The sequence below is a fragment of the Rhinolophus sinicus genome, chromosome 11 (assembly GCF_057876585.1).
Source record: "Rhinolophus sinicus isolate RSI-liver-muscle chromosome 11, RSI-T2T, whole genome shotgun sequence".
NCBI lineage: Eukaryota > Metazoa > Chordata > Mammalia > Chiroptera > Rhinolophidae > Rhinolophus > Rhinolophus sinicus.
The window spans coordinates 22,256,094-22,281,458 of NC_142511.1; the positions used below are offsets into that span (position 1 = coordinate 22,256,094).

The 25,365-nt window shown below is 46.6% G+C and overlaps 1 protein-coding gene across 3 annotated transcripts in view; it reads right to left on the reverse strand.

Annotated features, from left to right (window-relative positions):
- Window positions 1-25,365, reverse strand: part of SRGAP2 (SLIT-ROBO Rho GTPase activating protein 2) — a 233,196-nt gene that overhangs the window by 20,793 nt on the left and 187,038 nt on the right. For all 3 annotated transcript variants that reach the window (XM_019752457.3, XM_019752456.3, XM_019752460.3), the window contains exons 11-17: window positions 23,937-24,021; window positions 21,365-21,392; window positions 19,619-19,643; window positions 14,063-14,123; window positions 8,578-8,655; window positions 7,522-7,656; window positions 5,719-5,824 (exon numbers count right to left, since the gene is read on the reverse strand). In XM_019752457.3, the coding sequence (XP_019608016.3) occupies window positions 5,719-5,824; window positions 7,522-7,656; window positions 8,578-8,655; window positions 14,063-14,123; window positions 19,619-19,643; window positions 21,365-21,392; window positions 23,937-24,021 (518 nt within the window). The remainder of the gene's footprint in view (window positions 1-5,718; window positions 5,825-7,521; window positions 7,657-8,577; window positions 8,656-14,062; window positions 14,124-19,618; window positions 19,644-21,364; window positions 21,393-23,936; window positions 24,022-25,365) is intronic.

Below are 25,365 nucleotides of genomic sequence, written 5' to 3' on the forward strand. Positions count from 1 at the left end.
GTTATAGACTGAATTGCGTTCCCTGCCAATTCATGTTGAAGCCCTAACTCCCAACACAACTGTATTTGGAGATAGGACCTTGAGGAGATAATTAAGGTTAAATGAGCTCATAGGGTGAGACCCAAATCCAACAGGACTGGTGTCCTTATAAGAAAGGGAAAAAACACCAGAGTCCTCTCCCACAGTGTGGCACACAGGAAAGGGCATGTGAGGACGCAGTGTGGCACACAGGAAAGGGCATGTGAGGACGCAGTGAGAAAATGGCCGTTATAAGCCAAGGAGCGAGGTCTCACTAGGAACCAACCCTGCTGGAACCTTGATCTTGGACTTCCAGACTCCAGAACTGCGAGAAAATAAATGTCTAGTATCTAAGCCCCCCAGTCTGTGATACTTGTTATGGCGGCCCTAGTGGACTCCTACACCTTCTCCCTTCCCTTCTCCCTCTCTTTATTGTAGTAAAATACACGTAACATAAAATTTACCATTTTAACTATTTTAAAGTATACAATTCAGTGATATTTAGCATATTCACATTATGATGCAACCATCACCACGGTCTAGTTCCACAACATCTTTATCAGCCCAAAGGAAACCCTTTACCCATTAAGCAGTTACTCCTCATTCTCCATTTCCCCCAGCCCCTGGCTACATGAATCAGCTTCCTGTCTCTATGGATTTGACTAGTCTGGACAGTTCATATAAATGGAATTGCACTATACGTGGTCTCTGTGTCTGGCCTCTTTCACTCAGCACAGTATTTTCAAGGTTCATCCATGTTGTAGCACGTGTCAGAACCGCATCCCTGTTGACGGCCGAATACTACCCCACTGTGTGGACCGACCACATTTTGTTCATCCATCATCAGCACCCCTTCTCCCTTGAACTGACACCAACAGGATTCTGCCTCTTCTATTCCACCAAGTCCACGCTTTTCACGGTCACCAATGATATCCATGCTGCTAAACCATTTTTCAGCCATTTTCTTAGTTGACTTGTCGGCACATTTAATTCAGTTATTACACCCTCCTTGAAACATTTTCTCTGTGTGGCGTCTGGGATACTGTGCTCCTCCTACGTCACCGCCCACTGCCCCCTGCTCAGTGAGGTGCCCCTGACCACTGAATATTAAAGAGCAAACCCTCACTCCCACCCCTGGCACTCTCCAGCCCCCTTACCTGCTTTACTTTTTCTCTACAGTCCTTAGCCTCTGCCATAGGATAGGTGTGCTTGTTAGTTTTGTCTGTCTCCCCCCAACGGAAGGTAAGCTCCATGCAGGCAGAGACCTTGACTGTGGGCACTCTTACATAGTCAGCAACTAAAACAGGGCCTGGTACCCAGGAGATGCTTAATAAATATGTGTGAAGTGAGTAAGTGAATAGTACATGAGCATCTCCAAGAAAATCCAGTCATAATCCTGCTTGTCCGTCTCATACAGAAGTCAAAACACTCCTTGTAAACGTCAGTCCTGACAATCTTTCCAAGCCAGGAGGCACCTGAGATTGTTTAGAGGCAATCTCAGCTGTTCTGGAGAGCAGCTGGGGCAGCCTTAACCCCAGAGAAGTACCACTGGTTTACCCTCTTAGATTGCGGAGCAACGTCTGAGGACCGAGGGCAATGCTTCTAAGATTCACACGTGCACATGACTCACCAGGGCACCTTGTTAAAATACAGCTTCTGACTCATAGCAGGGGAGGGGCTGAGAGTCTGCATTTCTAACAATCTCTCAAATGATGCTGCTGCTGCTGTTCTGTGGACCTCACTTGATTTTCAAAAGACTAGAAGGTGACATTTGACGTCTAAAGAAAGCAGGTTTCAAAAGGCATGCAGCAGAGTCAGCTGCAGTGAGAAGGAACTGCCCACCCTTTGGGGGGGGGGGGGCTAAAACTTGCTTGGTAGTATAGATGCTGCAGTAGGCAGCCTGTAAAATGAACCCCAGGGCTCCTGTCTACTGGCATTTACACGCTGTGTAATTATATCCCTTTGAATATGTGCTAAATTTAGTGCTTACTTCTAGTGAATGGAACATGGCAGAAGTGATGGGATGTCACTGCTGAGATTAGGTTATAAGACAGTGGCTTCTGTCTGGGGGCTCTCTCACTCACGTGCTCTGAGAAAAGCCAGCTGCCATGTTGTGAGCAGCTCTATGGTTGTGAACTGGGGGAGGCCTCCGGCCAGAAGTTAGCCAGGAACTCAGTCCAACAACCTGTGAGGAACTAACACCTGCCAACGCCACGTAAGTGAGCTTGTAAGTGGACCCCGTCCCACCCAGTCAGACCCCCGCCCTGCCCTAACACCCTTGCTGCATCCTCATGAGACCCTGAGCCAGAGGCCCCTGGCTAAGCTACCCCTGGATTCCTGACCCACAAAAGCTGTGACATAACAATAAATGCTTATCGTTTTCAGTTGCTAAGTTTTAGGGTAATTTGTTACAGCAATAGATAATTAATGCAAATGCTAAGAAAGGATGATTGGCAAGGCCTGCTGGGGAGGGATGGAGCCAGGGTTCATGCAGTGGACTGGGCACTCTGAAGGATACTCGTTATATGTACACCAGGGGTGGCAAGAAATGTACACAAGCGGACACTTTGTCAGCGTTGCTCAAGCAGTAGCTCGCCATCATCAGAAGTATCTGGACGCTGACGGTAACCACTCTGAGCACCTCTTACAATTGCAGAAGTCAAATATGAGCCAGGAGTGCAGTTTCCAGGCTCTCTGCCTCACACTAAAAAGTACTGGCTCAGGTAGTAAATGGCCATCAACTGTGATTGCATGGCCATCAGCTGTGGCTAGTTGGCCGTCAGCTGTAACCAGTGAGCCATTGGCCACTAATATAACTGCCATGGCTACGCTAGCAGCAAATGGAGGCTAGCAAGAAGATGGTGGCTGAGCCTGCAAGCAGCGCAGTGAGGGTTGCAGATCGTGTGGCTCCTGTTTCCTGTTTCTCCAACCCAGCCGCCAGCGAGACTATAGTGGTATGACTCCCCCATCTATGGCTCCGTGGGGTTCCTTTTTGGCCTCACCATATCCTGCGTTCTTATGTGGGGAGTGGGAGCAGAGACCCCGCATGACACCCTGCATGACAAATGGCACAGTGAGCAGGGTCTCCTGCACGACATCAAACCTGACTTGTATTCATCTTTTGTTATCAGTACACATTGAGTATTACAATTTTAATACAGTCTTCCTTTCTTAAAATGTGTATACACTTTTTTTGTCACCCTCTGAGTGTGTGTGTGTGTGTGTATCTCATAGTTATACAATCCAAGAAAAAGACTATAGCCTGAAATAAAGTACATACACACACACCCAGGAGCCAGAGCAACAAGAAGGGTCGGGGAGATCTGGGGCAGGCGCCACCTGCCAACTATCCACACCTGTCGGTAAGTGCACACTCATCTCCTGCTATCTTCCCACGGAGCTGGGCTTCTGTACTGCGCCCTGCATTCCATTCATTTTAGGAAACACTGTATCTTTTCAATGAAATACTTCCATAAGGAAATTAGTCTTAGTTTAATCAGAAGAAAAAATAAACCAAACAAAGCAATCCTTTGAATTGGTGCAATTCCCAAGTTTCCTTCGGAAATGGCCACCATCCTCAGAGCTACGTGATGCTTACTCTATTGTTTCCCCCGCTCCTGCAAGCTCCCCTACACCACCCTTTCAGCAGGAAGAAAATGTGGGGAAGGGAATGAGGCCATTGTGGTCACACAGTCACCCCAGAACCTGCCTGCTCCCCACCTGTTCACCTACCACTGTCATGCTCCTTGCTCTGGGGAGCAGACGGGGCTCACTTTGGTATCAGTCAGTGAGGGGAGACAAGGATGGTGGTGGCCCTAACTCCGCCAGCCTGAACCAGGCAGCATGTGAACCCCTGTGTGAGTCATGGGGGGCTCTGAACCCGAAGGCAGTGGTGGTGCTGAGTCCGGGCTTGGCTGAGGGCATTGCCAGGTGGGGGAAGCAGGCCAGGACCCTCGGGCATCTGCAGGGCCAGCAGCAGGGCTAAAGGATGGTGTGGGTGCCCCAGAAATGTCTCAGGCTGGGCCACTAACCCAGATGCTTAGAGAGCCAGGCGGACCACGAACTTGTAAGTGAGCCAAGGCTCATGAGAGGGTCTCTAAACTCGTATTCCTTTGAAGCAGAGCCCACCCAACTAGGAAGACTCTTCATTTTCACAAAGAAATATGTGCTTAAAAACCTCAAGCTTCTCGGTGGTCTAATTTTTGTTTTCTCTCTTTTGATAGATTCCTGGATCTAGATAAACATTTCTCCACTTTATATAAAACCTGGGTATTGGGGAGTGTTGGGGAGGGCTGGGGGCTGGGGGGAGCTGGGGAGCGCCTGCCTCACCAGACAGCAATCCTTACTCCACAGGGAACTGCAGCCGTGTGGAATGCAGGTCTCCTATTGCCAGATCTAACAATGTTTTCAAGAGAAGCTAGAAATCTAGATACTTTTAAGTGCCATCCCTCGATATTTAAACGTTTCAATATTTTCAAGACAAAGGAAACACATCTGTGGGCCTTATCTGGTCCCCAAGGTGCCCACTTACAACCTTTGGTCCTGGTGGTTCAGGGAGATGCTGCAGTGAAAGCAACATGATAGGTGCCTAAGAGGAGAAGCACCACAGGTCTTTGCTTGTTGCCTTTTCTGCTGTGTGGGGAGCCCAATACCTGCCCTGGGCAAGGACACATGGTTTGGATGGGATGCTCCATCCAAGCCCAGGGCCCCTCAGACCCCTCTTACAGCTACACTGACTCCCTGGTAATTAGCTAAATACCGCCGACATGCGATGACTCCTTGCTGGTACCTCCACTCCAGGACTCTCCCGAGCACCAAATTCCTACATTCAGCGGCCTCCTTAGAACCTCCCCTTGGAGGTCTAACAGGTACCTCCACTTAACATGCCCACACTGGCACCTGGTCTTAATTCCTTCCTTCACACCCGGTCTTCCCCAGCTCCATAAATGGCATCAGGACTTCCCAGCTGCTCAGGCTAAACATTTAGAATTCCTCTCTTTCTTCACACTCTACTCATCAGGAAGTGCTGTCACTGCCATGTGCAAACCCTGAGCCCTCCTCTCCACCCTCCCTCATCATCGCCCCCGTCTAAGCCACCATCACTCTGGCCGAGACCCTACAATGACCTCTGAAGGGTCTCCCTGCTTCTCTTCATGGCTCCCCCTCCCACTGTAACGTCTCCACAAAGCAGTCAGCAGGTTTTTAAAAAACATAGATCAGATCACAACACTCCTGCCTAAAACCTTCCAGTGGCTTCCCAAATCCGAACCCATTATAACCATGACTGCGAGGGCTTGATGGTCTTGACCGTCCCTGTGGCTCCTTCCTTCATTTCACTTGGGCTGCTGCTCGTACCATGGCTCTTCAGAAAGGCCTCTGCTGACCCCCCTTCTAGAGTGGCTCTCCCTTTCACTCCTGCCCATTCAGACCCTGCCCTCTATCCCTTAACTTACCTTTCTTTACTTTTCTTCTAAGCACTTATGACATCTCTGTTATTGTCAGTCTCCTCCCCTGGAATGTGAGCTAAATGGTATCAGGGCTGTCGTCTCTTATTTCACAACGCATTCTTACAGGCTACTTCTATGCCCAGCACACAGTAGGTATTTGTTGGGCTGAACGAATTAACCTAGATTTATATATAAACTTCCAGTGGCCGGAGCCAAGGCCTGACCCAGTTTGCTGACTGGGAAGTCTACTCACTGATTGAGGAAGGCAAAGAGGTATCTCATGATGATCAGAGTGGTTTTGGGCAGGACCAGGAGGACTTTCCGGATGTGCAGAGCTCTCTCCTGCAGGTTGTCCATGGCTGAAAGAAGAAGGCCTTGCGTTATCCTTCACTGGGACTGAGACCCCAGGGAGTAATGGGAAGAGGCCCTTATTACCGGCAGGAGGAAAAGAGAGCGGCCCGGTCAAGTCCACGCAGCACTGTACACTGTGTAAGGAGTTTCATCCCCTGGCTCCTTGGGTGGGGTACATGCTGGCTCCAGACACTTACCAATGCAGGACTTAAGGTATATGCTCCTGGGGCACAGAAGGGGCCGGAGATGTTCCTCAAGCATCCACTACCCTCTTAAGATAACCACAGACAAAGAACTGTCCATCAGTCTGCTGTGACTATCGACACCCAGCCTTGGAGGGTCTGCGTGTGGGGAGGGGGAAAGGGTGGGCAGGTCCAGTCCTGCCCGCGCTACACATGTAATACCACATCCTCTGGACAAGTCTGGCTTATCTTCCCCTCTCCCTTATCTGCACCGCGGATTAGGAGAACATGGCTGCCCCTGTGTAAGTGGTGACATCTGGGAGAACAACAGAGAAGTTTCCTGATTTGTAGACTATGAACAGATTCATTATAGGTGTGGCCCTAGGTTGGTGGCCTCCAGCATGGCCAGTCTCCCTACTTGCACAGTGTGCCATGTGGATATCATGAGCACCTTATGTAAAAAAGAAACGGGAAGCAGTAGATGAGAAGCACATCTCAAGGGGAGAACTGGGCAGCCAAGGTATCTCATACTGTCTTGGTAGCCCCACTCCACGTAAGGTGCTCTACCGAGGCCCAGCCTTAGAAAAAGACATAAAGACAAACTCATTTCCACTAGACACCCACAGATAGTGGGTCAACAAATAAAACAAGAGAGTTTGCTGAATGCTCTGGGGCCTTTCTCTCTCAGAGCAAGAGGGCAGGTGCTGAGTCAAACTGGAAACTCGGTGGGCAGACCCTGGTTGACCTGTGAAGAAGGATCTTTTCTACATTTCGAAGGGACTGCCTTCTCCACCCTCAGGAGTCACCATTCCAATGGGGTCTGTTTCTAGGATGACCTGGTATTAATCCAAGTTGCCATGGATTGTTTTCCATGGAAAACAAATGAGAGGATATTCCAGTACAATGAGTTAAACTAAATGGCCAGGAATAGCTTTTTAAGCCCCAAATTAGAGTAAGAGGCAGAGAACCTCTAAGGAGGATAAAATAGAGACTTTATCACTCTCCGGGAAAATTTAATATTGCTCCTTTTAAATGTGCAGAGGGCTTTTATTCCTAGAAGAACATATATTAACACATCTAGCAGGTAAACCATGCCATGTTTGAAGCAAAATGCAGGAAATATTTGCAATACCTATGCTTTCTCTCTTTGCCTCATGAAAAGCACAAGCACTAATGTATGAGCTTCCAATAACTGAAGAGGACTACGTCTTATATATGAATATAAATGCATTTTACTGAAGAAAGATAAAGCCCAGCGAAGCAAAGGCGTTTAAGGCGAATCAGAAAGAAAAAAAGCCAGGCATTCTGCCTTGTGGTCCTAGACGCTCACTGAAATGTCATTTTTCCTCCTCTCCCACCCGGGGGTGAAGGAGTGTGGATGAGGAGAAACTTCAGTGAGGAAAAGGAAAACAGCAAAACATTACTGAGAAGCTTTTGAGAAGAAAAGACCCTCTGGGAATTTCTTATCTGTTGCTATGGGGCGCCCTGGCCCAGAAGCCACCGGAGACCAGGAACGCACTTACTGACGCAGGCCATCAGGTCGTGGAAGACGTCCTTGGGGAAGAGAGGGTGTTCCAGGCCCCGGAAGTACAGCTTCAGGACGCCAGCTATGGAGTCCATGTCATGGTCATTCTGGTCCCCAGCCAGGGGGTCCTCTCCTGAGGATAAACAGCCCCCGAAAAGGAGAGAGAGAGTGAGAGGTAAAACACATAGGATGAAATAGAGGCGGTGAGAAGGGGTGAGCTATGCAGGAGCTAATCGCAGCCCATCAGTGTTCTGCACAGCCTGGTGGCCCTGAGGGCAAGCCGGGGACTAGATACAGCAGACTGCTGGGGCTCAGGGGCCCAGGGCCAGACGAGGGGCACGAGGGGCCATTCGCATCAATTCGAGGTGCCAGACTAGCTCAGAGACATTCCCTGTGGGCCGCGGATGGGACACAGCAACTGCCTCTCTCACAAGAATCATGAAACCAGGCTGGGACTGAGCTCCTGGGGGAGGAAAATGAGGCCAGGGAAGCCAGCCCCTCTGTCCCGCTCTCCCTCTTCCTGGCCTGCAACAAAGGACACCTACTTACGGGGGAACAATCATGCAGGCGCTCCCTATGGAAACTTTCGTATTAGATGTAATTAGATTTAATGATAGGACCAACCTCAAATTGAAACTATATATATCCATTACAGTGACGGAAATTGCCAAAGCTTGCCCATTACCTTAATAGCCCACAAGATAATAAATGGGCTACAATGAACAGGCGCATTAGCCTGGATATTAACTGCCACCAAGGGTTCCGGATGAAGCCATAAACCACCCAGAAACCACAGTGAACTTCTCTGAGTTTTGGCAGATCATCCACAGGAGAGGCAGGATGAGTGGGGCTGAGAAGGAGGCGGCTGACATAGGTAGGCATTGGCCTCTCCCTGCATATCCAGCGGGAAATGTCTACAAGAGAGCAGGTGCAGGGCTGAAGAGGAAGGCAAGCTGGCCTGTAACCTCTGGGCACCTCTCTAGGGAGAAAGGGTGGAGCCAATATCCCAGGGGCTGGCAGACACTTGGTCTTATCTTCCAGGCTGTTTCCTCACCTCTCTCAAAGGCGTTTTTGATGTCATTCACTTCCACCTGGGATCCCGACACCCGGAAAATTCCTTCATGCTGTAGTCCTAGAAAATTAGGGAAAAGTGATCAAGGAGAAGAAGAAAAAGCAAATTCACAAGCACAGCTCCAAGTTTAGTTTAATGTCTATCCTGTCAGCCAGTGTCTATTTAAGTACCCCTTCTCTCTTCTTCAGGCCCAAGGAGGAAACATGTACAAGGATGTTGGAAAAGTCACTGGAATGGACAGGAGGCATTAGCCTAAAGAGAGTACTGAGTCAGACTTAAGGGAAGAGGTATCTACGACCGGCTCCATTTCTGACTCCCGGGGAGGCTATAGGCAGTTTCCTTCCCCAGTCGTTGCCTCTCTGTTCCCATTTGCAAAGTGGGACAGTGACCTCTGGCACCTTATCACTCAGGATCAGGAATGGGAGCCTTAGGCACAGCAGACAGGCCATTAGATACCATCAGAAGAGTTTCACAAGGTCTGAGATTCTAATTATTGCTTTAGCTGTTCTGACACTGTTCAGCTGTTCTAGAGCACCATGCTTTGAATATTTATGAAATGAGAGGACACGAAAACGCAAGTGATTAGTCAAGGACAGAACTGGCAGGCACTGTGCTAGTCACGGGGGCTTGACGAGAGCTTTACTCTAAAGACAAATATGCACGAATGTTACGCTATGATAACATGCATGAAAACTTTGTTTTGGGTTTTGTCAGAGTAGAAATAATCATTAAAAAAATATTCATGTGTGTTGATTGATGCTAAGAAATGATTTCATATAAATAAATCAATGTCCTCACAAGCCATGTAAGGTAGGGGTTACCAGCAAGCCCATTTTCTAGATGAGGGGCTGATGATTGATGACCAGCCTTAGGTTGCCTAGGTGATAAGAACCAGAGACAGGACACAAACCCATGCCTTCCGGCTGCAGCTATGTGCTCAGGGATCATGCAGAGAGGGTGGGAACCCACTTATTAATCTGAACGTGGATATGGCTTATAAGAGCACCACACACACACACACACACAACTGCAAAACGGTAAGAGATCCAGGGAACACGTCATTAGTGCTGGGCATTTAGTGCACCTTTAGTCACATGTAGCCTGCCCAACCTTTCTCAGAAGCCCTGTGTCTCAGTCTTGGGCATTTTGTCAAAGTCTCTGAAAATTTTGATGTCAGAGAAATCTCAAACACATTTCTTTTTAGGAAAACAAAATAGAATAATGCTACATTTTGCCCACTGTTTCAGGGTTACCCTCTCGGTGAGGGGGTGACTGGATTCCATCAGCTAGACTTCTGAAGGTAAACCACACAGGCCAGGACTGAACTCCTAAATCCAACTGAAGCAATATTAAGAAGTAAGCAGGGGGGATTTAATTACCCTGCTTGTAACAGGACTTGAGTGGTCTGCTCCTCTAAGGGAATCTCCAGAATATTCTTCACAGAATGGCAGGCATATTAAAACCCCATTAATACCATGTCATATTATCATATTAGTTACCAATGGGACGTAACAGCCACATAATGTTGTTTAGACACAGAGTGTACATAGCAAGTGTTCTGGCAGAAATAGTCACATACCCAGGGAGTTGTCAAAACCACAGTAGAATATAAGAAAATGTCATCTCAGGGACCAGGTTACTTAGTGTGTTCTAGCTGGTAAAGCCCACAACTTGCTAAGAGAGGATCATCTTGATACTTTCTGGTAGATCAGACCGTCAAGGACAAACCATCTTGGTGCATGGGCCCAGGACAGGAAGAAGTCAGAGGGGCGCTTACTGGAAATCAGGCAGCAGGCCTAACACGCTGAGGTCCCGTTCGGTCTGGTTTGTTTCCCCTCGAGAACCTGTGCTTTAGGAGGGCCACTCTGTTCTTGTTCAACTGACAAGGTTAGAGCCTAATCGAATGATTCTGAAAGTAGGAACATTAACTGTTGGTTTCCAGAAAGTAAAGGGGAAAAGCAGTTGGCAGGTGAGGCCTCACATGACTAACCCGACACATCTATGATCGTTTCCATTTTTTCTTAGTGCACACTAACAAAAAAGTATAAAACCAATCAGATTTGGGTTATTTGGAAATGGGATGAAAGCTTCCATTTTGCACTGGATCCGGCTGTTGCCAAGAGTTGCTCGCCTACAGAATTCTTGAAGCGACTGTTACAACACCAGCTCCTGCTCACACTACTTTACTCCCTTCCTCCTGAAAACGGTGGGGTTTTCCATCCTGACTCAGGCTCGGTTGTTCCTCACATCCCTTCTCCTTTAAGTCTTCCTGGATCACCCTGACCCACCATTTACAGATGAGCCTCAGCTTTCTCATCTATATAATGGGGACTAGAATATCTACCTCCAAGGGCGGAAATGAAATAGGAAGGATGTGTAAATTCCAGCAGTTGGTGGGCCATAGACACTTTGGGACTGACAAGTGGTACGGACCCTATCCCCATTAAATGCACAGACACAAAAATGTTAACCATCATTTTTAGGGACTTCAGGAATACCTTGAGTCTATTTGGAGAAAAAGTTCAATTTAGCGGAGCAAGTGGTTTTTTTTGAACAGCTATTATGTACAAAGTGTTTTTCTTTAAATCAACAATGTGTTTATCTCTTTGTTTAATCCTAGAATGCACATAAAACGGCTTCAGAATTGCTAGCCCATATTCCCATGATGAAAATAATGACCAACTATTGGACAGCTCTTTTTGTCTTTAGACTTACAGTATATAATCACAGTACTGTTTTCCAAAGTTACTTAGTTATTTACTCCCTCATCTCCTCAGGGTGGTTATATTATTTATTTGTAATAGACTTGGGTTTATTTGTTACTGTTTGTATTCCATTTGGGGTTTTACTCCCATCCTTGTTTTATTCATCTGTTTATCTTTCGAGTATGAGGAACACTAATGTAGTTCTAAAAGTCAAAATTACACAAAAGAGGAACACTTAGAGAAACATTTCCCAGCCCCCATTCTTTTCACCCTTTTCCATCATCTGTGGAGTAGATAGCCAATCAAATACTAGCTTCTAGAGTCATCCTTCCTGTATTTCTTTTGATAAAAGTGAGAAAACACATATATATTCTTTATACCCTCTTTTTTCTCACATGAAAGGTAGCATGCTTTAAATACTCTTTCATACTTTGTGTTTTTCACTTGACAATATATTCTGGAAATCTCTCCATGTCATTTCCTGGAGATCCTCCTTCTTTTTTGGTAGCTGCATAGTATTCCATTGTGTGGATACACCTGAATCGATTCAAAACGTTTACCTTTCATGGTCATTTTGACTTTGGGGAAGAGCCAGAAGTTGCCAGATCCTGTGAGTAAGGTGGATGAGGACACCCCATAATGTTTTTATTTGACAGAAATTGCCCTACCAGAAGTGATGTGTGACATGCAGCCTTTCCTTGTGATAAAAAAATACGGTGAATACTGCTGCCAAATGACATCCAATGGAAAGACAGGGATCTTCAATATGGGAAGTGAGGCATCAAACCTTAGTAACAGTGACTGACAAGTTTCAACTTGCTCAGTGTAGTCAGTCGGGTGTGAGCTACGGTTGAGAGAAGGTGTATTTTAAAGTGTGTCATAAATCATCCTCCATCATGACAATGCTCCATGTCACACATCGCTTCTGTTATACGGCAATTTCTGTCAAATAAAAACATTACGGGGTGTCCTCATCCACGTTATTCACCAGATCTGACACTGTGAGACTCCTGGCTCTTCCCCAAAGTCAAAATGATTCAGGACATCGAGGCAGCCATGACAGCACAACTAAAGACACTCATGAAAGAGGACTTCCAGAACTGCTTCAGAAAGTGGCAAGAGTGATGGGATAAGTGTGTTTGAAGCGAGGGGGACTATTTTGAGGGTGATTAATGGCAATGTGTCTTTTACTGTAATAAATTTTTTATTTTATTTAAACATTCACTGTATTGTTTGATCACGCTTTGTATATTAATTTGTTTATTTATCAACTGCACACATGATCACCTATTTATCTGTCCTTTAGTAGAATGCAAGGTTCATGAAGATAGGAACTTTTTCTTGGCACACAATGTGTAATTAACATATATATTTGGTGAATGACTAAATGGAATGCATGGATGAAAGAATAGGAGTTCAGACTCTCTTTTTCCTATCGTCCTTTAGGCACAAATAAGTTTCCCTCCCCTGAACTTAGTTTGGACTTATCTTTGCCGATTGCCTAGCCATTAATCATTACTATCTTGTGAAATTTCTTATAGTGCTATTCTGAATTACTATAGCTTATCTCTTTTTAACTTTTCATTTGCTCATTTATTTCCTCCTAACTGAATCAAAAAACCAGGTAAAGACAGCAACAGTGTATTATCCCTGTTTTTGTTTTCCTATTTGGCAATGCATGATGCCCAGCATTGATCAAGAGCTTGATAAATATTTGTTGACTATTCAATATGATATAAAATGCTGGTACTTCAAGCGAATAGAGATACAATAAAAAAAATTGTAGCTGACTAGAATGGGATAAGTCGTAGGTATGCTAAAATAATTACTATCCCAAAAATGAACCCAAGCAACATCGCCGTTTATCGAGAGAGAGGAAGGGGGAGAGAATTGCTGCCCCTGAATTGAGACCAGCAATCATCTCCATCCCTCCTTAGCTCCAAGGTCATTCTGCCTCTTTCCCTATAACGAGATAGGACAACATCTGAAAACAATTTCTGATGCCCAGTTCCTAGAAATTTTCATGGTGTTAGCTCACATTTCTGTGCTTTCTAAACACTACTACACTTGTAAGATCCATTATCTGGCAATTCATCTCTACCCCTAATCTGTCCAAGCAGCCTAGGAGCTGGCGGGGAAGGAATGGAGTTTCTCAGACTCAGCTTTGCCCAAGCAGAAGACAGCATAACTTGACTTAGACTGAGAAGGAGCCAGCCCTCACAGACTCTCAAATGCTGGCTATAATTTTAAGATCAGCTCTTAACTGAGCTCTTGGAGATGTTGTCTCCAGTGAGACCAAACCAGAACAAGAACTGAATGTTATTAGGAATCAATGCAACATTACAATAGGAGTTGTTTTCAAAGCAGTCTGATGCAGAAAGCCAATGTGACATCATGGTCAAGGCCGTGAGGTGGGAGATACCGACATGTGCAAAGACGGTGAGTAATGGCGAAACTACCGTCACACATCATACCAGCTGGACTTATTCACATAACAGCTGTAATTTAAAACTCACTCTCATGCTACAAAAGGAAGTGTGGTAAGTGGCTGAGGCATTTTGGGTCAAAACACATGATGTCTTTCTCTCAATGTATAGGTGTAGCCATTCTGAGGTAGCAAACATTATGCGAACAAATACAATTTTATTCCTTTTCTGAGAATGTCAGGATAGGAAGTCAATCTCTTTTTTTACTGTACAAAAAATTCCTGGAAGTTCTTCCCAACTTTGCACAAATATGGGCAAAGCTATAATCCTGCTTACCATGTCTGCTGATAAACCGGATACAGCTTTCTACCACCAGAGGAATTGCCTGGCTTGAATCCTGAAAAGCCAAAGAGAAACACAATGTTAGAATTTTTAAATATGGATAGCCCAGGGTCAGAGGAAATGGGCCGAAGTGTACAGAACTTGTCTCAGCTGGACCAGTGGCTGGCCCACAGAGGAACATCCAGCCTGCTCCCCACGCTCCAGAGCACAAACACAACCATCTACTTAGAATGCCAAACTGATGCCTTAAATCCAGGATGTCCTACGTGTGACTGATCATCTTTTATCCCAAACCGGCCCCTACCCCCAGCCATCCAATCAATTAATCAGTACATTCTGTCAAGTTTGCCTCCTAAACGTCTCTCAAATCCATTACCTCTCTCCATCTCTACTGCTACCAAGTCCAATCCATCACTATCTCTATTCCCACCCTCGTTGTCCTCCAATGTTCTTCCTTATCTAGTGGTTGGCAACCTTTAAAAGTGCACATCCGATCATTTACTCTCTAGGCAAACCTCTTTCAAAGACTCCTCATTACTTTCTTTACACAGCCTTGTGTGTCCAGGTTTCTGCCTTTGCCTCCAGTTTCATCTTCTGCTCTTCCCCCAGTTGCTCTATTTCAGCCACATGGGCCTTCTTTCTGTTCCTCGGATTCGTCTTCCTTTGCCTATGGCTTTCGTGAGCTGCCCCTGCAGCTGGAATGCTCTCCTCACCCCGGGCCCCTAATCCTTAGTCTCAGTGCAAGTACCACACTTCCGTAAGGATGTTTTTCCAGACTTAGCAGATAAGATCAGCACCCTGTCTACAGAGTCTCAGCACCTTGACCTTGGCCCTCATACCCTGATGGTGACTTAACTGTGTGTGTAATTATTGTTTGCATTTGTCACCACTACACTTGAGCTCCACAGGGCAGATCTTACATCAGCTCTTGGGTGTCTGGTGCCGGCCATGATGCTCTCACACAGCAGATGCTCTATTAATATCAGTTGAGGGCAGTAGAATGAACCAATGGGAGCATCAGAATGGGAGTTGGATTGGCATAAAACATAAGAAAGAAAAAACTCAACTCTTGGTAATAGTGAAGACTGATGGGTACTAAGCAAAGAAGTAGGCCTCCCAGATGTCAATCTTTGCCCCGCCATTTTGCTATACAACGCTGCCACTTATTTAACTTCGCTGGGCCTCAATTTGGTGTCTACAAACTGGGGAGGGTGTTGATGGTGAGGAGAGTAATATTTCCTATTGGCACATGAATGTTCGTGCAGAGGAATTTACAGCCGTGTTGGGCCACGTACTATGCGTAAGTGCTTTAGATGGATTGGCCCTGGTAAGAACCCTATGGGGTACATAATATGATTACCCTCATTTGACAAGTGAGGAAACAAAGGCTTAGCGAGGTGAAACGGCTGCTTATGGTGATCCAGCAGGTAAGTGGCCGAGTTGGGATGCAAACCAGGCATTCTCGAACCTCTGAGACTGAACAGCTCACTACCACCCGTGCTGCATCCTAGGAGCTTAGCAAACATCACCAGGTGTGCATACCAAATATTGCTAAAATCCAGTAGGATTTTACAGTGCAACTAAATACATAATTATTCAGCTATGGGGAAGAAAGGGATCGGGCAGAGGGCCCCTAAACCTAGTTAGGGCTATACTCATAGCTGAGAGTCCACAGAGACTGGATTCTCAAGTGGGAGGGGCCTATGGCTTCTATCCATTTCACAGGTTGGCCTGTGCCCCTTCCCTGGCTCTGAATTTCCAACTGTAGCCCTGGGGTTTGGCCCACGTGAGGGAAGCAGCTGGGCCTCACAGAGAAGTCGGGCTGAGAGGAGGCTTGGCATGGCCTCTAGCTCCCAAGCTTATTCGGACCCAAGGGTGCTGCCAAAAGGAATACTGCATGGGCCAAGGTGGAGCTGCAGTCAGGAAGGTCTCGGTGACCAAATGCTCACCTGCAATCCCCAAACCCATCTGCTTCCTTCAGCTTTGCAGTGTCTGCCCTCTTGTTGCCGTCACTGACTTCTGCCAGCCAGCCCAGGCAGGGCGAGCTTAGAGGAAGAACCCTATCAGCTCTGCTATACTCTTAGTGAAAAAACTGGGTTCCACTATTAAAAAAAGAAAAATCAAACCCATTTCTTGGAAGTCTTTTTATGTTTACAAGTGTTATTATATTTTTTACTTACAAATAGCAGCAGTCATAATGGGGATAGTGATATGAGGACCTGTAACGTTTTTCTGGTCCTACAATTATAAATAAAGACCCCCAGAGGAAGGAGGCTGGGATGCTCACAGGTTGCTGGATTTAACAAGTTACCTGAGTGCAAAATTCTGTCCAGACTTACAGGAAATGGACTCTCCATGGTAGTTACAGGGAAGCGTGCAGGGTTGCAGAAAGCAAGGATCAAAGATATTAGCCTGCATGTCCATGGTTAACAGTAGTTACAAGTATGTCACATGTAGCCCAGAGGGGTAGTATGTGGCAGACACGAGTGGGCCCCAGATGACCTGTCCCACTGTAGAAGAGTACTCTCCTAGTCCACCCTGCTCCAATGGGGCCGAAGAGTCCAGGAGCATACACTGGACAAAATCACGAAGGCTTTAGACCGTCCTAAGGGGCGCCAAAGACCTTCACTTCACCATCAATTTTGCACACAATTGATGGAGCAGTGTCTCTGTGTGTTCTTATTCGGCGTCTGTCTCTTCCTTTCTTTCTATCTCCTTCCCTCCTCCAACATTAGAATCCATGTCAGTTTAATTCTTTTGTTTACAATATACTTGGTCATTTAATCCCAGGGTTGGAAGGAGTCTTCAAGGGCAATTGGGCCAAATCCTCATTCAGTCAGATTAAGGGAACTTTAAACCAACAGTGGAGGGAGAAAGGAAGCAGCAAGCATAACTAGAAATGACAGTAAAGCAGAGGTCCAGTGATTTGCAGGAGAAAACAGACAGCCAGGTAATGTCTAAATACACCATTGTCTGGCACAATTTCTCATGAGTGATAGAGTTAGGACTTTTGCCAGTACCATTGTCTGTTATATTGGTTAGATTCCTGTTTTCACTAAGGGAGAAAATACATCTTGACAACTGATTAGATGTGGGTAATGAGAAGAAAAGAGGCATCAAAGGTAAGATTTGGGACTTCAGGGTGTGAAGAATGGAGGGTCCCCATGAAGAGAAACAGAGAAGTTAGAGGGGGTGCTAAGGAAGTTAAAAGGTGGTGGGGAAGGTGAAGAGATTGATGCTGAGGGTAGGAGGTGTTATCTCAATTCACACAGCAGCATCCAGCCATCAGTCAGCAGTTGGATGCAAGACTTAGAGTGACAGAACAAGTGGACACGAGGGAAAGGAGAGCAAGAGTCACCTAAGGGAAACAAAAGTGACAAGGGAAAGAATATAGAGAGAAGTCCAAAGAGGGCCAAGCCATGGGGAAATGTCTACAGTTAGAGGACTAGAGAAAGGGCCAGCAAAGGAGATGTGGAAGTAATAGGAAAGAGGAAATACTGGACTGAAGGGAGCAGGGAAAGTACAGAAGCAGCAGCTGAGGCAAGTCTTTGTGTTGTGAAGAAAGTGCTGGAATGGTTTGAACCTAGTCTTTGCTAGGGTCAAAAATGACTACAAGGGGGTAGGGGGTTGTCACTGTGTAAGGGATATAAATGATAAATGTTAACTATTACATTGTTTTGTGCATCTAAAACTAATAAAAAAAAATAAAATAAAAAAATAAACACCAAAAAAAAAAAAAAAAAAATGACTACAAACCATTAGGGACCCTCAAAATAAAGGCTACCAGATTCATCCTCTTGTTTGGCTGATTTGCCATAAACAAACAAACAAATATCTATTTCCTGGTTACTTATATGACTCAACTTCCAAATTACTTACTATTTACCCTCCTGACTGTCTCAGAAAAATGCTTTTGTAATCTACCATTCGATTTGCGCTGCTGGAGAGAAACTGAGGCAGCAGAATGAAAACAAGGTCTTATTTGATCGGGGCTTTTGGTGTATCCTGGAACTCTTACACACATCTAGCCCCAGGCAAATATGCTTGGCCTGCAACTACTTAGGCACAGCAGATGCAAACCAGATGGGTGTCGTTCCCCTCTGACAGTGAGCCCAACCAGGGGTGCACAGCACCTGCCAAACGGTCGTCTCTGGCACTCCTGAAGCCCCAGTAAAGCCCGTGAGATCCCCGGACCTGTACTCCACCTATGAGGAGGGGGCCCAGTTTCGGTTCCTCTGAACTAAAAGGAACAAACCTCAAATTCAACCCTGTTCTTAGTGTTGAAGGAAAAAAAGGCTTGCTCTTTCTTTAAGAGATCCACTATTAATTTTAAATGCAAGAAGTTATCCCTGGGAGTCACTACATTCCTCTCTAGTGTTAAATGAAATTATGGGAGAAACGGGAAGAAAGAAATTACAGGAACAAGAGGAAAGAAGAGTTGCAATGAAATTTTTTTAATTTAAAAAATGTGTAATTGTATCATATCTGATGGTGTTCTTGTTAAAATGAGATCCAAAGTAGAGAAGGGAAAAAAATAGTGACAGTAAAGCTAAGACAAGCAAGGGCTATGTCATCCGAGTTCCCCAGCTGGAATGACGAGCCAGCTGGAGCAGTCAGATCGGCTGAAGACCCTGCTGGGGCTGCCGACATCACAGAAACCAGGAGCCCTCTACATTCAATTATCTCCCTGTGGCCACAGCCACTGTGAATGACCCAAAATGATTTTTTAAAGCCTCTATCATCTTTCCCCTGAGCAGACATAAAGACATTTCTGAGTTCTCCCCACCTCCTCCCTGCTAACTGTCTACTGCACAGGGGCTATGAGTTTAGGGGATAGAAAATCATTTTAGTATTTGCCATAAAGTATAATTAGGAAGTCAAATTTGCAACTGCAAAAAATACTTCAATTAATTTTTTTAAACAAGCACAAGTGCTGTCTAGATTCCCCCTTGATGTGGATTATGTCTACCGTTTTCTAACATCCTTTCTAACACGGGTCATGAGAGCCAGCTGCCCAGTGCCAGATTTTAATCCAATACTGAAGGTCATGCCCAAATTGCAGAGTTCAACATCTCTTGCCTAACATTCTTAGACTAGATTTATCTTTGCATTTTTAGCATGTCTTAGAAACACGTCTAGGATGACCACACCACTAGAAACAAACAAAAATCTGCAAACTTAAGCGAGAGTGCCCGGTCTAGGTGATTAGCTGCTGTGAGTTTCTGCCATATTGGTACATAGGCACGAAGCGTGAGGCCTTTCTTGTGGTCTCACCACGGGCACAATCTGCCGCAGTCAAACCAAATCTCTTTCTAGTATGTAAGAGGGTAAATGAAGACAGGAGAGGAAAATCAGAAAGATCACAGCCACTCCAGCTAAACAAGCTAAATCAAGGAAGTTGCCATAATACTAAACATACTATGATGAAATGGAATACTCCAAACGCAGGCATGAAGTCAGAAAAGTGTCTGTCTTGCCCACAGTGGCGTCCCATAAAAGTCTGTGGGATGTTATCATTTTCACACCAGACCTGCCTGGCTCTTGCCTTACCTGCTTCCTCACGGTGGAGCTGCGCCTGCAGGTGACCCCGCCAAACGAGAGAGAGGACCGATCCAGCAAGTGGGAGGAAAAGGAAAATGGGATTAAAAACAAGCTGTGCAGTGGTTAATGAAACAAGTCCCATTATTCAGTTCAGACCCAGAAATGGCTACGAGACTCAATGAGTTACTTTCCAAATAAAGCCCAATAAAGCTCTTTTCACAAAAGCACAAGGTCTCTGCTTTTAATGTCTGCTACTATTCAAAATCAGAATAGGAGGGAATTGGTTCAATCGGCAGTAAAACTTATTTGGGTTGACAATAAGATCTCTCTGCTTGCACGGAGACACTAGTGAAATCCTGAGGGAAAAGAGGGAGCAGTTTTTCTGGGATTCAGAGAGTAGACTGTCCAGACTAGAAGGAACCTGGATGATCCTCTAGGTCAATGCTTTTCAAGCTGTGTTGAGCCTCAAAAGGCTTTTCCCCAAGGGAATCTGCCTCAGAGGCACAATGGCCCAAGCAAGGAGAGCAGGGCTGGCCTGTCCTGAGTGAAGGGAGGGACGAGAGCCTGGCTCCTGGGCTCCCTGGGCCCCTTCTACCAGCTGCGCCTGAGACTTGTTTGGAATCCTGGAGCTCCTCAGATCTAGTGGAATGCTCTTCCTGTCTTATAGATAGAAAGCTGGAGTTCAGAGAAGAGAAAAGAAAGGCCCAAGGTCACACAGTGAAATCACACAGCATCAGGGAATTCGGCTCAACTCTTCATTCCCATGGAGCCTTCAGCAGATGTGGGACCTCAGGTGAACTTAAACCAGGACTGGAGCACCAAGAAGATAGATTCCACAGAATTCCATTATCCTCGTTCTCTCCAGTCATCGAGTTAATGGGATCTTTATTGTAATCCACAACGACAAAATGATGAAAGCCAAATGAAGCTATTTCTAAATAACAAGCCTATAATTGTAAATGGCCTCATGATTATTGTGTGTGTTGGCAGATGTAAGTGGTTGATATAATGGGCTAACCCAGGGTCTCTAAGGAGTCCGGCCCATTAAGGCTCTTTGTCTAGTTAAATCAGCGCACTTTTAGGCATATGACAACTGTTGGCTGAATGGAATGCCTTGCTCTCCACAAGCTCACAAGTTTTCTCACAGCAGCTCCGTGACTGGGAGGGAAAATATTTGGCTGGGGTGGGGAAGGTGGGGAAAGATTGAGAGGGTTGCATAATTGTACATCAGGCCAGGATTTCTACCAATGCTGTTTGGCAAGCCAGTGCAATGTAATATTTCATTATCCAGCAACAGTCACTAATTAGGGGCTGTCATCTTTTCCGTGCATAAAAAAACCTCAGATCAAGTGCTATCTCCTGATCTTCCCTCTCCGGGTCAGACTTCCCAAAACCTACATGTGTAAGTCTAGCAGCTTAGGTTAGGTTACCAGGACCCTTCCTCCAGAGTCAAACATTTCTTTTCCTTGCAATGTAGGGGCTCTGGGGCGTCTCTGGGACTACTTCAACAAATGATAACTCCCTTCACTCGGTCCTGCTGAGCTCTTCCCCTAAATCACTGAACACCCATTTCCATTTGGGGCCATGTGGGGTCAGCGAGGCAAAGGGAAGAAGCCACCCCCGCCCTAGACCACTCCTTTGCAAAGCCATCCACCGCCTTTGTAACTGGACTACTTGGCTCTTTCCCGGGCTGGGAACTCTCCAGCCACAGGCCTCTCTTCATCCTTTCCCAGGGTTGTTCCAGGCCATACCTACCTGGCCAGACTGCAATCTGTCCGCTGACCTGTTGGAAAGACAAAAGCAAAAGGCACATGTTGAAGCACAAGGAGTGAAAGAGGGAGACTTGCTTCTAGGAATCACTGCGTCTGCCCGTCTTCCCAGAGCGCCACTGGGTCACAGTGTGACCGGCCTTCCGGGCAAAACAGAAGGAGAGCTCCCGGAGCCCCTTTCTGGGCAAGGTCTGTTTCTGATGGCGTCCCTAAGCCTTAGTGTGCCAACTCTGCTTGCCAAAGGGGTGGGTGTGGGGAACAACAGCAAGGCAGGTCAGACGCTACAGAACAAATTATTAGAACCTTTCTGGAGATGAAATTCAGCTTTTCTTCTGCGCATGCTGGGTGTGTGTGTGGTGAGAAGGGAGAAACAAGCGAATATGGAAGTTCCGGTTTTAAATTCATCCTGAATTCTCCTATTAGGTTAGGTTGGGGTGGCAAGGGAAAAATGAGATTTAATGCTGATATCGCTATCAAACCGCGTTCGCAGTCCAATAGTGGACCCCAATATTAAGTTTAATGGGTCACAGACAGCTTTACCAAATGGAATTGAAAAATCTTAATGTTTGTAAGAAGTATTCTTATGTTTTAGAAAAACACATATGCACGTGTACATGGGCCATGATGGAATCTGTGCTGCTGTCTTCCGGTCTGTACTGGACCTATATTACATAAACCAGGGGAAACAGGTGCTGAGCTGGGGAAGGAGAGACCAACTCTCACACTCCTCACGGCTCTTGGAGAGGCAGCGCCAAGGGCTGGGGGAGGGTGGGCTTTTCCTGGCCTTTAAAGGTTGCTAATTGTTGATTACAGTTCAGCTCGTCTTGAGCAACACCCTCCCCACCCCTAACAGCCTCTCATTACTAAAGGCTCAGCTTTCATCTGCAAAAATATTATCCTGAGCCACTATTTTCAACATCTGTCCCATTTCCATTCTGGAATATTCATACACATCAATTATCCCTCTGTGGCCAGAACAAGGGGCTCTGCATGATGGTGACAAATACACACAGAAGGCAGGGCTATGACAACTTGCAAACAGGAGGATCTGCAGCCACATTTTTCCTTATTGCTAGAACTTGTCATCTTTAGATGAAGGCAGTTTGCAGCACTAATGAATGGTCATCAACCTCTGTCCCTCCATAGCAGCACATTTGGTGCATGTATGTGTATGTTCAAACCCATTCACACACTCTCTCTCAGCTTGGTTCCTTATTTCACTTATGGGTTACGCTTCGATTATCTTGGCAAAAAGAAATCATGGTTACAACTTGTTTCAAGTAGTTCTGGGCTTTCCTGTGATTCCCCATGGAACAATCTGATAACCCAAGAGTAAAGATTTTCTATAAGCAAAGTTTGGAACTCAATGCCTAAATCTGTTCAGCCCGAGTCCCTTGGGTGGTGGGGAGGAAAGAGAACAGACGTTACCTAACAGGCTTTCTTCACATAAAAGAAAATGCCCGAAAAATCACAAGATCAAAGACATTAGAGATACAAGAATTAATCACCTGGGGGAGTCGTCTGGGGCAGGAGAAGGACCAGGCAAGAAGGGTGGGAAGGAGGCTGTGGCATGAAAAGCAGGGCTCTGATTCCTGGGGTCAACGAGCCAATGAGCACTGTACACCTTCCTATGCTTTGCTGTGTGTCTGAAGAGTGCTCAAGATTTTCTTTTATATTGTTAGACTTCTGTGGAAGCGCAGCTTTGCCTTTCCCGGTGTTACCACATCTGCCCTGCAGCCGCCCATTTCCCATCTCTAAGTGAGGAGGTTAGTGGGGCGGGGGGAGGGGCCGGGCGTTCAGAGGCATCCCCAACCTGGGAATCCCATTAATCATAGGCTGCTGAGAGACCTGGGCAGGGCGCCAAGAACCCCAGGGAAGCTTCTCTTTCAACTTTCCCCTTCTGTTTGACAGCTGAGAAGAGAAAGTCCAGAGTGCCAGTCCGGTCCCTGCCTTGCTACTTCCCAGGGTCTGGTTAAAATCAGCCTATGAGATGGTCCATTCAGCAGCTTGGCCTTGGCATGGCCAAGGCAGACAGGGTTGCCAGGTAGTGTCCGGACCACTCAGAGCAGAAGGAAACCAAGGCTCTAAGTGATGCTACAGGAAGCATCCGTCTGCCCACCACCCCTGCCTTCAGAATCCTCTCCTCTCCCCAGAACAGCTGGATAGCTCATCTCCCAGCTCCCTACCTTCTTGCTCCAGCTTCAATCATGCCACAGAGGAGCTGAGAGTTTTCACAAAGTGTCTGTAGAGTAAATAACCCATCTGCTCCTTTACCCCAGTCGTGACAGAGGCGGCGCAGGAGGAGGGAGACTGGGTAGACAGCACGTCCGCGCCATTTAAACAAATAGATGCTGCACATTAGTGCTTCATTAAGCACTGGCCTTTCCCCATTACTCAAGCAGTCGTCTGGGGCGTGTGCGTCCCCTCACACAGGCGCGTCAAGAAATGCATTCGTACACCCACATCGGGCCCACCGGGCTTCGGGGCGGCTCAGGGATAAGGCCCAGGGCCCGGCCTTCCCCTCAGCGCCAGGCCGCCAGCAGGGCACCCACACTCACTTTCTCCCAGGGTTTTCTGGAGAAGATCGTGCTTGGCTTGCAGCTTGGTGATGAGGTTCCTGCCCTCCAGGTACTCCTTCATTTTCTGCGAGAGGAGGGGGAGAAAGGGCAATCAGACTTCTCAAGACAAAAGACCCGGATGTGCAGCTGTACAAGTCCCTCTTTAAGAGGGCATTTGGCTTTCGACCCCATTTCCACCAGGTCCATTTTCATTTCTTTACAGCCTTGAGCACCTGGACAGCTGCTGGTTTTCATGGGGGATTAGTGTGCTTTCCTGGGAGCTTCACGTCGGCCAGTGAAAGAAGCTGACTCCTAGAGCCCCTCATCCATCTCTCTCAGTTGCACTGAAGAAGAGCAGGCAGGGTGAGGGACTCACTGAGCCCGGGTCTTCTTGGTGTGTGGACACACACCTGCCACGGGTCACTCCGCTGACACCCAGCCCCGCCCAACCCCTCCCAGGGCGCGTTCCATCACACCTGGAGCAATGCCAATGGCGGTACAGCATCTCTGTTTGAGCCTGTCTGAATTAGCCTCCTCCTCTATTCCGCATGGGATTTGTGTGGAAAGCCTGGGATTTCTGAACGCTCACAGGGCGAGGCTGCCACCTCCCACTTGTGTATACACATCGGCAGTTCCAAACACAAGGTAAGGTTATGGAAATGCAACCCCCTCTGCTCTAACAGTCAAAATACCATTGCTATGCTGCCTTTTCTGAGTTGACCTCTCTCAATCTTTGTCTGCCCAGTGAGAAACTAGATTTCCCTGGACAATTAATCAAATTTTCAAAACAACCCCACGGGCTACTATCATTATCTCCATTTTATGAATGAGGGCACTGAGATGTGCAGAGATTAAATACATTGCTCAAGGTCAAACCATGAGTGAGTGGTAGAGCCCGTATCCAAACATACGGAAGTGTGTTCTTACCCAGTAGGGGAACGTGCTCCTGTTATGGTACCACGTAGCAGAAGGAGGCAGAACAAAATGCACGGTATTAATTCTTTCTATAACTGTAGCAATTTAAGTTTTTAGAGCACGTTAGCACATATCCTCTTATTTGATTCTCACAATAACGCTGTATAGCACGTTAGGGAAGACATCATTATGTTTTCATTACAGAGAAGATGATCTCGGGAAGGGGGAGGCAAAGAAATTGCTGATTACTGCAAGCCAGTCAGTGGCTGTGGCACTGCCAGGCCTGGACCCCAGGCCTCTGGACTCTTAACGGGGTGCCTTTCCCTTTCTACCCCACAGCCGCTCAAGGACCTGCGTTTGCCTTGGTTGTCTCCTGCTGCAATGGTTCGTCTGCAGGCGGGGTCCTCTGCCCATGGCTAAACTCAGAAGCAACACGGCAGTATTTCCCTGAGTGCGATTGTGAATCACTGGTGACACGTGAGACATTTACGGGGTCAAGTAGAAAAAACATTTT